This window comes from Pipistrellus kuhlii, unplaced genomic scaffold (genome assembly GCF_014108245.1).
Source record: "Pipistrellus kuhlii isolate mPipKuh1 unplaced genomic scaffold, mPipKuh1.p scaffold_m20_p_8, whole genome shotgun sequence".
Lineage (NCBI taxonomy): Eukaryota > Metazoa > Chordata > Mammalia > Chiroptera > Vespertilionidae > Pipistrellus > Pipistrellus kuhlii.
Window position 1 is genome coordinate 52,300,938 of NW_023425584.1, and position 15,139 is coordinate 52,316,076.

Consider the following 15,139-nt stretch of genomic DNA (forward strand, 5'->3'; position numbering starts at 1 on the left):
TGTACAGCAATGTTCACTGACTCCCTGTGCACATGCCCCTTGGTCACCATTCCCTCTGGAGGGGTGAGGAGGGCGGGAGGACCAACCCATGAGAATGAGAACCATGAGGTGGTTGCATGAGGCAGCAGGGATGCCTGGCATAGTTATTGGTTGTTGTTTTCCAAGAAGTAATTCATCTCCTTATGTGTTGTGGTTGACGAATGGATATTTTTCTGTTAAGGGTACTAGCAGGAATATAAGCGATCCTGTTGTTCACAGAAAAATATCCCAAAGAAGTAAGTTCATTAAGTATATAACAGGCTATAGTCCCTGGACACTCACATAATACTTCTCTTCCTCATACAACCCCCCAGGAGAGTGTGTGGAGGAAACAGTGGCCAACTAAGGAAAACATCGAAACGTTCAGGAGAAGGAAACTTGAGGAGGTGCCACAGAAACCAAACACAATAATGGACTTTTTGCTTTACTCCACTATTTCCTACATTAAACATAATGCTAAATTTTCATGAGAACTATTGTAGATACATTTACCATGCATTTGATATCTTAGATTGAATTGCAATAATTTGCACAGCAATAGAAAAATAGCTTAATACTTTATTGATAGATTTAAAGGAATATTTTAAAAAGAATCTTTATTTTCCTAATTGTGAATGCTAAACATGTTCACTATAGAAATCTTGGAAAAAACATAAAATTATATAAAAGAAAATAAGTATCAGCTCTTATCCTTGCACCTTCAGATAACCACAGATAACTATGTAGTGCATAGGTCACTACTATTTTATATATAAACAGTGGTGGGCAAAAATAGGTCTACAGTTACTCATATGGAAAACATAGAGTTTATTCTTGAATTATTATTTATTAATTATTGTATTATTTTCTCTATATATGTATATACAACTTCACAACTTGGGATTCAATTATAAATATGTAAACTGCATAAAAATAACATCTTCATTTTTTTTCTGAAATTGTTTAGTTATTATCTAACATATTTTTGAACTCTGAGGGTCATTCATAATTCCAAACAAATTCATACTGGTTTACTTGCCCAGGGTTCTAAATTTTTCTAAAAGTTACCTTTATGCACCTATCCACTGAAGATAAGTGGCAATACATTGGAGGTCAATTTATTTTATTTATTTTTAAAAATATATATTGATTTCTGAGAGGAAGGGAGAGGGAGTGAGAGATAGAAACATCAATGAGAAGAAATCATTGATCGGCTGCCTCCTGCACGCCCCCTACTGGGGATCAAATCACACCCAGGCATGTTGACCAGAATCAAACCTGGGACCCTTCAGTCCGCAGCCTGACGTTCTATTCACTGATTCACGCTGGCTAGGGCCAGAGGTCAATTTAAAGGCTCCTTCTTTTCCACAAAAAAAACCTAATTTTTAGTAAGTATTTTATCCAACTATGAGCTCATTTGTCAATAAAATCAAGACTATAAAATAAAGAATCTTGTGTTAGCTTCTTAACTCTTGTACATTCCTGGTATGTAGTAAGTATTGATAGCCGAAATGTTGGCTAAGTAGAGAAATAAACCAGAGTTAAATCTTCTAGCAATCTGGATGCTGAACCAATCATAACACTGAAGCACTGGGCAATTTCACGAAGGCCAATCACGATCAGGCAGAAATCCTAGTGTGTTTCTTTATTAAAACTATGATGGAACTTTGCAGAGCATTACATACATTGCCAATATTTTTAACAGTGTGTGTGCTTTTTTCTACTTATGAATGTAATACCCTTAAATATTACAGAGTAGATGTCTGGTGTCATGTATACAGTGTTGGCTGTTTAAGAAATGACCAGTAATTTAAAAAGAATTAATTTGGGGGAGTCTGACATATCATTCATGGGTTAATTCTTTCTGACTGGTCTTTGCTATTCTGTTAATTTTGTTCCCTCCTGCCAAAGGATTATTTTATTCTTTCAATAAATATTTATAGAGTGCCTATTACATACCAGGCATACTGCTCCAAGTGTTGGAGAAACAGTAGGGGAAAAAACAGATAAAATTCTCTGCCTTCATTGGAGGGAAAGACAAACAATAAACAAATTATGATTGCAGGTATGGATAGCTGCTATGTATGAAATAGAAGCAGAGGTTGGCAACAGAGTGCCTCTGTGTGTGTGCGTGCGTGTGTGTGTGTGTGTGTGTGTGTTCGCACAGAGTCACACAAAAGATTGAGAGTGATTCTCTCCACTTCAGTGCAGCCCCTGGGTGAGCTGCATGCATTTGGCAGACTCAGGAAACCTGGCATAGCTCTGGCCCACTGAGTGCGCTGTAGCACCTCGTCTAGAGGATTCAGGAGTAATTGTCACTATGGGAGGGCTTAGTGGTGTCAAAGTGGCCAAGTGGTCACAGGCACAAAGAGTGGAAAAGGCCTTATCCTTCAACCACAGATTGCTTAACAACTCTGCCGGCTTCTCTGAAGATGCTAGGTTGATCAGAAGGTATCAGTTATCACCAAATGGTCTGTGTGAGAAGTGCATTGCAAACCTCTGAAACACACTACAGAGGAGATGGTCATCAGCCAAATCAGAGGAGGGACGTCCTTGGGGGCGTTTGTAATACACGGGTTGCATGTGTGGATTAGAAAACAACCGTAATGGGAAAGATGCAGAACGTGTTTTGTTTATTTCGTTGTTCAGTTCTTTAAATTCTTTCCACATAAATTGCCCTAGGTAGACGATTCAATCTTATTCAGGTCTCTAAACTCATGGAATCATCTCTAAAATTAAAAAAAAAATGAATATCAATAGTCAATCTAGAATCAAGGATTTGAAAACAGATCAACATGCAACACCTTGCTTCCTGATCATTCCAGCCCTAGTGAGTAGTTAATGCCTTGAACTATTCCTATCACCATGGGTTGCCAGGCTACCAAATAACGAAGCCAATCCAGGATTTGTCCATACAAAATGTGTGTGCGCTCCCAGCTACGTCTCAGTTAAGGAGGTTGCTCTATATATGGCCAGATAGCAGAAATATTTATAAGTATCATTTGCAAATATAAGCAATGGCATGAGTGGGCATTTCCTCTCATAGTTCTATGTGCTCATTTAAAAACTCTATACATGATTTTTATAGCATTGGTTATAATTATTTCTAATAATAAAAGTTGATACCACAATCCCAACTATAAAACAAGAATAAAAGGCAAGGGTCATATCCTGAAAGAAAGAGGAAGAGGGGAATGGGAGCATTGGACGTCAAGGGTAATGGGAGCTACTGTAACTGAGCAAAACAGCTCTGGGATGTCCTGTGGGCAGCTCTTGAGAGGAAATTCATTGTATATTAAAAAGGGGAACTTGTGTTCATAGGTAAGATCTACCTTTTCCTGATATCTTTGATAAATTGTGCTGAGGGGACTTAACACATCATATCTCTGATAGCAATGTTATATGCATGAAGGTAGTTTTTCACATGCAGGTTTTTTTTGTTTGTTTGTTTGTTTTCTATTTAGTAAAAAAAGAGCACCAGCAATATTCAAAAGTTTATTCTCAAAAGATTATAAATATAAACCAATTCTTCCTTATTATCTTAATGATCATTTAAGGTGACATTTATGATCACATTGTGACCAATTTTAAAACAAAGATTTATGTACTGTGGTTTTATAAGTTATTCACCCAAAATGGTTCGGAGCTCGGTCTTCTCACACAAGAATGGGAATTCTGGGAGAGCGGATGAAAAGGAAGGAGGAAGGAGTATCACACACCTTTAGCTTTGGTTGTGCTTGAGTTGCACGGACTCACTGAGAAAGGCCTGGCCTGGGGATGGAGCTGGTGGCTGCAGGCCTGGGGATGGAGCTGGTGGCTGCAGGCCTGGGGATGGAGCTGGTGGCTATTGCTAGAGTGAGGCTCTAAGGACCCAAAGACCCATCAGTGCTGCCTCCTCTGCTGCCCTACATGAAAGTCTATCTTGAATTTTCAAACCTCAGAGATTGGGGGAGGGAGGTTGCTGCCAGCAGTCATTGTTAAAAATGCATTTAGGGTTGGTGAGAGGCAGAGAACCAGGGTGGTATCTGCTTTATGACTGTACAGGTTAAGGGACTGAGACTCAGAAAGCATAGAAGGGCTGTCTCTTCTGAGAAGAGAGGGTATTTGGCAGGTTGATACCAACCTCTCAATGCCTCCTGCTTAAAGCTGGGTATGTTGTAATCCCATTCATTCCTGGAAGAGATACGTGTATTACAGCCTTGAACCAGTGGCTGAGGACTGAGTGTTTGCAGTCAGCTCTGGATTGGGCCTGCCTGTGCCTTAATGACATTTGGGTTTATTTAGATAGGGATCCTGGTGTCTCTAAAAATCCTAGTTGCTGCCATAAGCCAACCAAGCCAGTAGGTCTTCATTTCCTTTCAATATTTATTACAGGGTTTAGCCTAAGAAAAAAAATGAAGGCATGGCAAGAAATTTAAAAAGCCAAAATCCAGAAGGGAAAGCTCTACTTAGTTCTGGAAGTAGTAAAATGTGGTACATCTTAAAAATACTTTTCCATATTCTAGTTCATATTTGGGGCTTTTAAAATTAAAATTCCAAGTGCTCACTTTCTCTCTCTCTCTCTCTCTCTCTCTCTCTCTCTCTCTCTCTCTCTCTCTCTCTCTCTCTCTGTTTCCCCCTCTCTCTCATTTTCCCATATATTTACCTATCTTTTGCAATGTCACATCACATTTCCACTAAAGCCCTTATACTGGAACATATGCAATATAAAGAGTAGAGTATGTCTCTGTTGGCACTTCAGTTCCTAACCAGAATAGTAGCAGATGCAGGGAGAAAAGAGACCAGTAAGTGGTTTTGATGAGGTAGGTGTTTTGAAAAAACAGAGTTTTCTGTTGTAGCTACAATGAAGATAATGAAAGTTTAGATAGAGGAATGCATCACCAGAAACATGCAAGATAACGTTTCACAACTTATTATTATTATTATTATTATTATTATTATTTTTTTTTTTTTTTTAAAGGATACGGGTTACTGATCATCCTCTTCAAATCAACCTTCTCTTTGCAGTAAGGGCAGGTCTGCTTTTTACCAACAATACACCAACCTCGGATGCAGAATTCATGAAAGCTTGGGCATCTTGTTAGGGAAGCTTCTAGATATGAAAGGCAAGGTTTGCTTTGTGAGGACATGCTGGAAATGATTCCATCTGTAGTGTGGAGTAGTGGAGGGTGAGAGAATGCCTGCCAGTTATGACCTGACTGTGTGCATCACTTTTTGAGGGAGATCCTGGAGGACAGTGGACCCCCCATGACTGAGCTTGGAGTCAGAGCTGCAATAGCTTTATGGCCCTGGGGAGTTACCAAGCTTCTTGGCCTCACTTTATTCCCACAAGAATTAAACTAGATTAAGAATGTGAAGATGCATTTTTATGGTAATATCTTATGTAAATGTATCATTTTATTTCTTTGCCCAGCTTACTGTGCATTTCTCATGCATTTCCCATATCATTTCACTATTCTACTCTTGTGCATTACTATCTATACGTGATCAGACTTGTCTTAGGCACTTAGATGAATTTCAGTTTTTTGTGGTCATAAACTAACAAATCTTTGTGTTAGTTTCTTATATTTTTAATTTCTGAAGGAGCTGGTTGTTTTTAATAAAAAATATATCTAGGCATTTGTAAATTTCATTGTATACATCCCCTTATCTAGAAAGACTGGTCCTTTGCTTCCAAAGTTGAGAGTGAACCCTGTTTCCCACAGCACATACGTTTCACTGTATCATGACTGTCTGCTCACATGTCTCTTTTGGACCATATGCTACATCTCATTCATCTCTGTCCTCAGCACCTTAGGTGGAGCCTAAGTGCCTATGAATTGCATGAATATTTGGATGAAACACTCAAAGCCAATTGCTTTTGCAAATACATTTTCCCAGGTTCCACAACATCCATGATTTGGGTAGGATAACATTGTTGATTTGGGTATGATGATGACCTATTGTATAATGAGACCCATCCTATTGATTCACTTATTTCTATGGCCATTGATATTAAGGTGGCTTTTTAGATCAAGATCTCATGATTTACTGCCTGGCCTACCACACACCCATGTGAACAGCAATGATATAAAAGGCCCTGCCCTGACAAATGGAGGGTCGTGGAGGTGTAGACAATCAAGGCCATGTGAATAATTCCTCTATATTAGATCTGTGTGCAACTAACAGTTTCCACTATTTTATATTCTTGGAATTGGAGTCACTTTTGCAACACGTTTGGGTGGAGATAAAGTGATGTATTATAACAAAGATTTGAAGCAAAACCCATATGGACCTTCATTTGAAAGGGCTGGAGCCGGAATTGAAAAGTCCACCTCCTCTTTAATATCCTCTTTCATCTCTAGAATCTCCACACTTCTTTGCCCCAGAGCTAGACCCAGATCTGTGCCCCTGCCTTGGTTTTTTTTTTTTTTTTAATTTTTAAATACATTTTATTGATTTTACACAGAGAGGAATTGAGAGGAACAGAGAGTTAGAAATGTCGATGAGAGAGAAACATCAACCAGCTGATTCTTGCACACCCCCTACCGGAGATGTGCCCGCAACCAAGGTACATGCCCTTGACTGGAATCGAACCCGGGACCTTTCAGTCCGCAGGCTGACGCTCTATCCACTGAGCCAAACCGGTCCCAGCTGCCCCTGCCTTGTTAACTGGACTCAAGTTTGCCTGATTCTGGCTAATATAACTCATGCTAAAATGAGCCATTAATAATACTCCCTGCAAAGCAAATTTAAAGATAACTGCATTTTGGATTACATATGCGCACATGTACAATGATTCCTAAGGGCTTTTAAAGGTGGAGAGAGAAAATATTTCCACCTGCAAAAGGCAGCAGGGGCTCTGTTCCAACATTTGAAAAGTAGGTCATATTGAAAACTAAAGCCAGACTTGGAAATTTTCTATTAAGAATGATAGTTTTTTTGGGGGGAAAGGTATCCCACTGGAAAACTAACATTGAGTTCCATATGGGATATCTTTGTTTCTTACCTTAACATGTTAAAGCCTAAATGTTGGAGCAAAGGTTTCTTTAAAATTTAAATGCAGCCAAAACCGGTTTGGCTTAGTGGTAGAGCATTGGTCTGTGAACTGAAAGGTCCCAGGTTCGATTCCAGTCAAGGGCATATACATTGGTTGCAGGCACATCCCGGTAGGGGGTGTGCAGGAGGCAGCTGGTCGATGTTTCTGGCTCTCATCGATGTTTCTGGCTATCTCTCTCCCTTCCTCTCTGTAAAAAAAATCAATTCTATATATAAGTATATATATATTTCAAATGCATCTGATCCAGTGTTTTACTCTCAGGATTGAATAAGTGTAATCTATCTGAATTAAAGAGAATTGAGTCATAAGTGCTGCACATCTAGAATCTTACTGATTGAAGTAGATGGGTTTTGCAGGCAAGAGGCAGATAGTTTAACTGCCTCATGTTGCCAGAGCTATGAAATGAGTGTATAGCAATATTGTAAAATTGATATTACACTATAAAGTAAAGTATTATGTACTTAGAAAAGAGTTAAAATACTGGTTGTTGGCCAGCCCAAGCACAACTTTGCTATCCAGAGGCACATGCATAGGCAGTACAGGCTGCCTCACTCAGGGCTCTTGATCTTGGCGTCTTTCCACGTATTGAGGTTCTCCTCTGTAGTTACTGGAGTTCCCAGAGAATGCCTGGGCTTGACTGGTTCATAACATCCAAGATCCTTCAGCCAGTAGGTAGCTGTTCAGGGCAGAACTCATAGGTAAAGGAGCCAAATGGTCCAAGAACTAGGTGCTATCAATTTGGTTCCTCCTTTTGTAATCTACAGTGTCCTGTTGCCTGTGGCAGTATCCTCTTTGCAGGACCAAAGCTAATGTTTGCCTGCACTCATTACTACCAATGACATAAGGATGTCAAAGCAAAATACACCTTGTCGTTCTTCGCCCTGTGAGATTCAGATATGGGGCTTCACCCACATAGTCCCGAGTTCCTCCCTGCACCTAAAACTTGACTCTTTTTTTTTTTTTTAAATCAACCCTTGACCCCTTCTTTCCCTGGTCCCTCTTGGCTACCTGTTCACTTATGGCTTCACCAACGGTCAAGTCAGCATCCTATACAGATGCTGAGTCTTCCTGTCCTTGTGGCACTAAGATTCCTTTTTAAAAAGGAAATTACTGGAGCAGAAGGTTCACTTTAAATTAGCAGTTCATTATTCGCAGGGATGATCAGAAAGTCTCAAGAAGAAAGAGGGGCAGAAGGATAAAGGCCTGGGAAATGAGCAAAGCAGGGGAGATAGGGACCGGAGGAGGAGAGGAAGGAGGGCAGGTGAGGAGACAGTCTTACCTGACTTGCCATCTCCCATACCCAACACAGATTATTAGAAATGTGCCTCCCAGGATTGCTTCACGAAGACCAAATGGTTTCCCATGAAAAGGATACACGTGATTGCAGGAAAGCTGGTAAGTGTTTTCAATGAGCCCCTCTTCATTGAGCTCCACAATGATTTTTTGTCCACAGACAGCACAGATGCTGTCTGACAAGCTCCTTGTGGGCATCCCACTGTCACTGTAGAACTGTTGGGAGAAATGCACAGCATTGCTGAACAGGAGAGCACAGACCATTCTCTGACACAGGGAAGACACTATCTTTACTGCTTTCTTGTTGGTTTAGAACTTGAAACACTTTTTCCCATAGGAATGATGCTAGTCTGTGTGAGGCTTCCAGACAAATATCCAGGGAACCCCAAATAGACCCAAAGTACATTGCTAAGTATAATCTCCACTCTAATCTTCCAACAAAGGAATCCTTCAAGAGGAACAGTTTATATTCAGGGATGTAGCTCAGAATCACATAGGAAGCTTTTAAACTTACCCAGAGATTCATAGCTCTGGAGAAAACCTAGGCATCTCTATATTTTTTAATCCTCAGAGGATTGCAGTGCCTGTGAGCGTGTGTGCGTGCGTGCGCACACACACACACACACACACAAACACACACATACACCATCAATTCAAGTCACTGGGGACTATTTCAATGGCTCGAGACATTGTGTTTATGTTTTTTGGTAGCTGAAGTGAAGGTGAGACATAGAATGGGTGTGATCAGGTGAGAAGTCTCCAGAAAGTTGATGCTTCAAGACTTGGTTGTCTTGCTGGGTTAAATCTCTTCTTCCTGATCCACTGGACACGAGGGTGTTACAACTCTTCTCTTCCTCTCTTGCCCATCAGCAAGCACAAGAGGCCCTGGGAATTTTTAAAGGAGTATGGTTTTTGGTTTTTGTTGGAGGAACTGGGAGTGGAAATGCTTTTTCCTTTGTTGACTTTAAGCCTTATCAGAAAGGCAGTTGGCCCACAGGTGAGACATGGCAGAGAAATCCCCAAAGTATCTTGTTCCAACATTTCACCACAGAAGTTGGATTCCAATCTCAAGGAAAAGGGTAAGATAGAGCCTATGGAGAAGGTGGAAAGGAAATCAAGATAATGTCCACTTAGCCCTGCTCCATAAATGGAGAGAGAGAACAGTTCAGAAGTTCATTCTTGCAGCTCACACTAGATTTTTCATTTCAGATCGGCTGTGTACTAAGAGACATGGCTGAGAATTCCTGAAACCACTAGGTCCGCCCTGCAGGCTTTGGTTTATGTTTAAGAGATGTGCATGTGTCAGACACAGATAGATGCTCCCAGTATCCGACTCTGAAATCCATCCAACCAGCAAGTATGTCCATTCTGAGTTTTATTTTTAAGAGAGTTCAACTATTAGGGATTTTTTTTTTTTAATTCTAGGGAACAATATACAGTCAGAATTACATTCAACATACTTTTTATATTATTTATTTCTTCACATGCTATATAACAATAACCAATCTTTATGATGAGTATTACCCTGAGGCACTGGTTGATTCTAAAGTGTTTTAGTTGCATCAAATATGGCTTTTATTTGTAGTAGGCAAAAATAATGGATTTTTGGTATTTTTGAATTTTTAATATTTTAAATGATGGCAAATTGGAGTATGCTAGATATGGTTACTTCCAAATAATGGGTACATTTTATTTTAAAAGATGCTTTCTTTCCTAACCACTTTATATCAAGGAGAAATGTCTTTTCTTAATTAATTAGCAAAGACAATTTTTGGTGCAAGGAGAATCCAAGGAGCAATTTGGCTGAGAAAACCAAGAAAGATTTATTGATTTCTGAAAATGGATGCAAATATGGTGTCAGATGAGACCATTTCTCCATGTACCCACAAGTGGTTACAAATAATAAAAGCAACACTTACCCCTATAGTAGAAGCCATGTAATCCGAGCAGATCTCTGCGAAGTCTCTCCCCATTATGCCATAGTAGAGGCCATAGAACAGCGACACAATGCCAAAATCCATGGAATCTCTTGCCTTGATTCTATTGAAAACAGCAGGACAAGAAAATAGGAATGTGGCATTTGGGAGGCAGTGGGGGTATTGCTGCTAAGAGAATATTTCCTGCCACAATATTGAATAGAAACTTGGGGGTATTTTTCCCCTCATTGATTGGTGTAGTTTGCCTTTTTGTTAATGAAAAAATCTTAAATTCTCTAAATTTCCCTAAAATTTTACCTCTCAGTGCTAAGTGGACAAAGTAATTCTTGAGAGAGTTTTCAAATGCTGCTTAAGATAGCAGTCCTTAGACAAACTGATTCTAACCAATGGTTCTCTAGCTGGTCTGAGCATATAAGGACCTGGGCAGCAATTACATCACCATCTGTGGGGATGAGGCCTGTGCAGCAATATTTTTGGAAGCTCTCTGGACCCCAGGTATCCCACTGGGCAGGTAACATTTCAAACCTCTTTAACAGAGCAATAGTTTTCAGCCCTAAATATAGATTAGGATCATGGAAGAAATTTAAAACTAGACTGGTATGTGAGCCCTCTTCAAAAGCTCTGATTAGGTGGCCTTGGGTGGAGTCTGCAAGGAAGTGTTTTTTAGGAGCTCTGTAGATAACAACTGTAACACAGCTAGGGTTGAGATCCTTGCTTTAGACCTCAGACTTTACATAATGCTTTCAAATACTTGACACAGAGTCAAGAATCAATCTCAAGTTTTGAGACCTTTTGCTACTATACTGTAGTTGTCAGGTATTAGACAAAAAAAAAATTTTTTTTTTGCAAGTTGGAATATATTTTAAATATAATAGGATTGTCTATTAGAACCTCCTTTCTTTTTCAAGAGGAAGACCTTTATTTAAAAAGTAAATAATTAGTCTCTAATTTAATTTCTAAATCTTAATCATTGCATATTTGGTTTGTTATATCTCCCAACAATCTCAATATTAGCAATAGGCCTGGGTGGGTCTGATTGAATCGGGAAGGGAGTGGAGAGGAGTTGGGTAGTCTGTCTCAGGAACTTTATTCTGGGTGTTTTTAGGCTCTGTTAATTTGAGATGGAAATGTAAAGGTAGAGAGTTTGTAGACTTAGAGGGTACAGATCTTTTGTGATGTGACTTGGGAATTCCAATATAGGTGGCAGCTTCATCCTTTCAAGATTTGCCTGGAGATAGATAGATAGATAGATGCTTTATTTACTCCTTCTAGCCCCCTCCCCCAACCCCAGGCCCTCATCCCATCTCCATCTCTTCTACTTTCTTTAAAATCAAATGGAAAAAGTATCCTTACTCTTTGGGTGAGGATTTAAAATCAATCAATTAAAAAGAACGTGAAAAATATTCATTTGTCATAAAAGTTGTTGCATGCATTGGTATTTTCTCAATAATTTATGTGGATCATTAAGCTGTATAACTTCCTTTAGAATGTTCTTTTCTAGGTGGTTTAAGTAAAGGGGTGCTTTTTTTTTTTTTTTTTTTTTTTTTTTTTTTTTTGCAAATAAACAAGATATAGACACAGAGAATTTAACCAGATGAATGTTCCAAGCAAGTGCTTGGAGATATTAATGTCTTCATTGGATATACTTACTTGAAAAATAAATGAATTCCACTCAGTGAAAATAGGATAGCCAAATAACCCACAACACCAAATGTGTAGCTGAGTTTATAGATGAGAAGAAACCATTTGTAGACCAATCTGTGAAGTGAAAAATGGGGAGAAACACAGAGCTTGATGTATTTTATCTTTTTTAAACATTGTCATAAGTCAGTTTTGAGTTTCTAAAGTTCTGCTTATTATGTAATACAAAGAACATACGTATATTATATCAGCTACCATGTACATGTGTTTCTGAGTATATGCATATGTAAATTCATTGTAATTTACCCATCTTCCTCAAGTAAAAATGGCCGATGGTTACGCTAACTGGCACCCTGCCTCTTCCTTCCCTTCCTTTTCCCATTTGGCTCCAAGGTTGGTTAGCTTAGAGTGCTTTTGGCAGGAGTACCTTGGAGGGACAAGCAAAGTTGGGAGGAGAAGTCAAGAGGAGACAGCACCTCCTCCAGGAGTTACTTTTCCTCCTGCTCCTTCTGCTGCCCCCAGCCCCAGAGTAAACAACCTCATCCCTCATCCCATCTCATCTCCATCAAAGAGCTCCTCCCCTAGCCCTGGGATGAACTTGCAAGAGTACTTTAGCCTAGTTTTTTCCTGCTCATTGGATGGATGCCTTAACCATGACCTCTCTTAAGGCCTTTCCTTCTTCCCACAGGGCCTCGGTGGAGAAGTGAGAGGATGGGGATGGAGGATGGAGTGGAGTTGATCTATAAGGGAACCCTGTTTCTTCCCCTCAGCCCTGAGAGTAAAATCCTTAGAAAAACTATGCAATGGGCCACAGGCTGCTTCATGCCTGAGAAGGAGGCTGGCGCCCAGTTCCATTCCTGGTGTGTGGTACAAGTGCCCCCTACTCCTGCCCCGAGGCAGGAAGAGGTGGTGGAAGGAGGAGCCGCTAGCTGGGAGGCTGCCTTTGGTGCCCAGAGACAATGGGGGTGGCTGGACTGATGCTCTAAAGGTCCTGCTTGCCTCTCAGTCCTTTCTTTCCTCATCCTCCTGAAGCCCCTCTCCTGCCTCCTACACCAAACTTCATTTAGAGTCTCACTCCAGAAACCTGACCCCACCCTCTCACCTCCAACCCCTGGAACCCTGTCCTCAACTCTCCCACCTCCCCTGGCTTCCTCCCTGTTGGAGCCATTGCATCAGATGCTTTCGTTCTGTGTTATTACTAATGTAGTGGTTCTTAAATATATATATATTTTTATTGATTTCAGAGGGGAAGAGATAGAAACATCAATGATGAGAGAGAATCATTGATCAGCTGCCTCTTGCACACCCCACACTAGGGATCGAACTTGCAACCCAGGCATATGCCCTGACTAGGAATTGAACCGTGATCTCCTGATTCATAGGCTGATGCTCAACCACTGAGCCATGCCAGTTGGTTTTATGTAATGTTTTGATGTTATTTTAAAAGGTACCCCACTTCACTGAGTTCCAATCAGAAGGGACTTTCTGAAACATGTTTTAAGTGGAGGTTGTGGGCTAACTGGAGAAATGAATTGTCGTTTACATAATTTCTAGGGTGGAATGCTTTCTTCATTTCAAGCAACTCACATACAGGGCAGTTTAGAGGTTAGGATGGGGCGGGTGGGGTGGGCATCAGCACTCCTCCTCCAAGTATAATCCTGCCTGAGGAAGGCCTCACAGTGAGGAGTTACGAGGCAGAGCGGGGAAACCTGCAGGAGGTGACTCCAATCACTGTGAGGCTGTGACATCACTAAAGGGGCCAGAGTGGCTTTGGGGCCAGAGCGTCTCCCTGGGCCGTGGTGTGAGTCCTTTTGTTGTGCCAGTGCTGAACAGTCTGAGTCTTTGCTTAGAGCAGCCAGATCAAGGTGGAAGTTTGTGTTGCTAAAGGGGGTGACGATGGGAAAAGTGGCCAATCTCGAAAGGAGCTCCCACTTCACCCCAAAACACCAGCGGGCACCAGAGTGGGGTTCCTTGAACTCCACACATCCTCTCTCTACCTGCAGGGCCCTCTCAAGGTGGTGCCAGCACCAGAGGTGTTCCCAACAACCTCTGTAAGTGCAGGGTTTCTCTGAGCAAAGCAGTTTGTGGATGTATAATAATTAAGCCACAGCCTGCTGTTGGGAGCAGGGGCGTGGCATTTCGGCCATCTTTGGGTTGTTTCTGGGCTCTGCCACTTACTACCTGGCTGCCCTCCACATTTCTTCCTGTGATTGCTCATTTGTAAAGGGAGGATGATAACACCAGCTTCTAAATCGCCCTGAAGGTTTTGTGAGATAATGCATTTATGTTTCAAAGACTTGGCACATTAAATGCTTACTGTGTCATTATCATGAGAGATGTACAGTATTAGCTTTTCCAAATATCACCCCTTAAATTGTCCTCCTTTTGGGGGTACAGGTTCCCAGAGCCCAAAACTTCCTTGTTAATTTGATTACAGATAAGCCAGAACAGAAGCTGGCGTAGGGCCGTCAGAGCAGCGTCCACTGAGACTTGATGGGATCAGGCCAAGCTCTTGGTGGCCTATTTCTGAGCCCGAACATTGCTTGACAGACAACCCGACCATAGTCAAAATGAAACCCACTTCTTATCTGCAACTCTGCCCCTCAGCCAAGGCTTTGAGTGCTCTGGGGGAGGAACAGCCGGTTTTTAAACTGCGTTGGCACCGAAGACCACTCCTCTGGGATTTGCCTTCCGCACCATGCACATTTGCTATAATGTGATGATGAAGCAAAGATCCACACAGATGCTTAGGGCCCGCAACCTCTGCTCAGTGAGTTTCTTTATCCTTACTGCTTTTCTAAAAGGAAAGGGACCCTAATTAGCCTCTTCCATCGTTTCTCTCCAAGCGGCAGCTGGATCTTCATAACATGTGAGTGGAGTAGCGTGGCCCTCAGACTATTGCAGGGAGGAAGAAGCTGACATGGGTGCACTGTGGGTACGGCCATCTGAGCTATCGGAGCCATGGGGGTAAGAGGACAGCATTTGGGTATTTCCTGTGGCGAAGTTCTCAGCATTGAATGAGCTGATGTGCACAGAAGGACTGCATTTCACCAGGGGAATGCATTGTGCACTGGAAAAGAAAACTGCTTTAATTGAAATACATGTAGATTATATCCAGGATATGAAAGGAAGTACATTTCAATTCATCCAAAACTTAGATCACATCACAAATCTTAAATAACTTACAACATTTTGTAGGAAGGAAAGGTCC

General features: G+C 41.0%; 1 protein-coding gene across 2 annotated transcripts in view; it reads right to left on the reverse strand.

Moving 5' to 3' along the window:
• Window positions 1–2,477: 2,477 nt before the first annotated feature.
• RNF175 (ring finger protein 175) overlaps window positions 2,478–15,139 on the reverse strand; it is a 30,795-nt gene continuing 18,133 nt past the window's right edge. For both annotated transcript variants that reach the window (XM_036424095.2, XM_036424094.2), the window contains exons 5-9: window positions 11,938–12,045; window positions 10,270–10,390; window positions 8,433–8,566; window positions 4,984–5,085; window positions 2,478–2,955 (exon numbers count right to left, since the gene is read on the reverse strand). In XM_036424095.2, coding sequence (XP_036279988.2) covers window positions 2,835–2,955; window positions 4,984–5,085; window positions 8,433–8,566; window positions 10,270–10,390; window positions 11,938–12,045 — 586 coding nt within the window. In that variant the 3' untranslated portion in view covers window positions 2,478–2,834. The remainder of the gene's footprint in view (window positions 2,956–4,983; window positions 5,086–8,432; window positions 8,567–10,269; window positions 10,391–11,937; window positions 12,046–15,139) is intronic.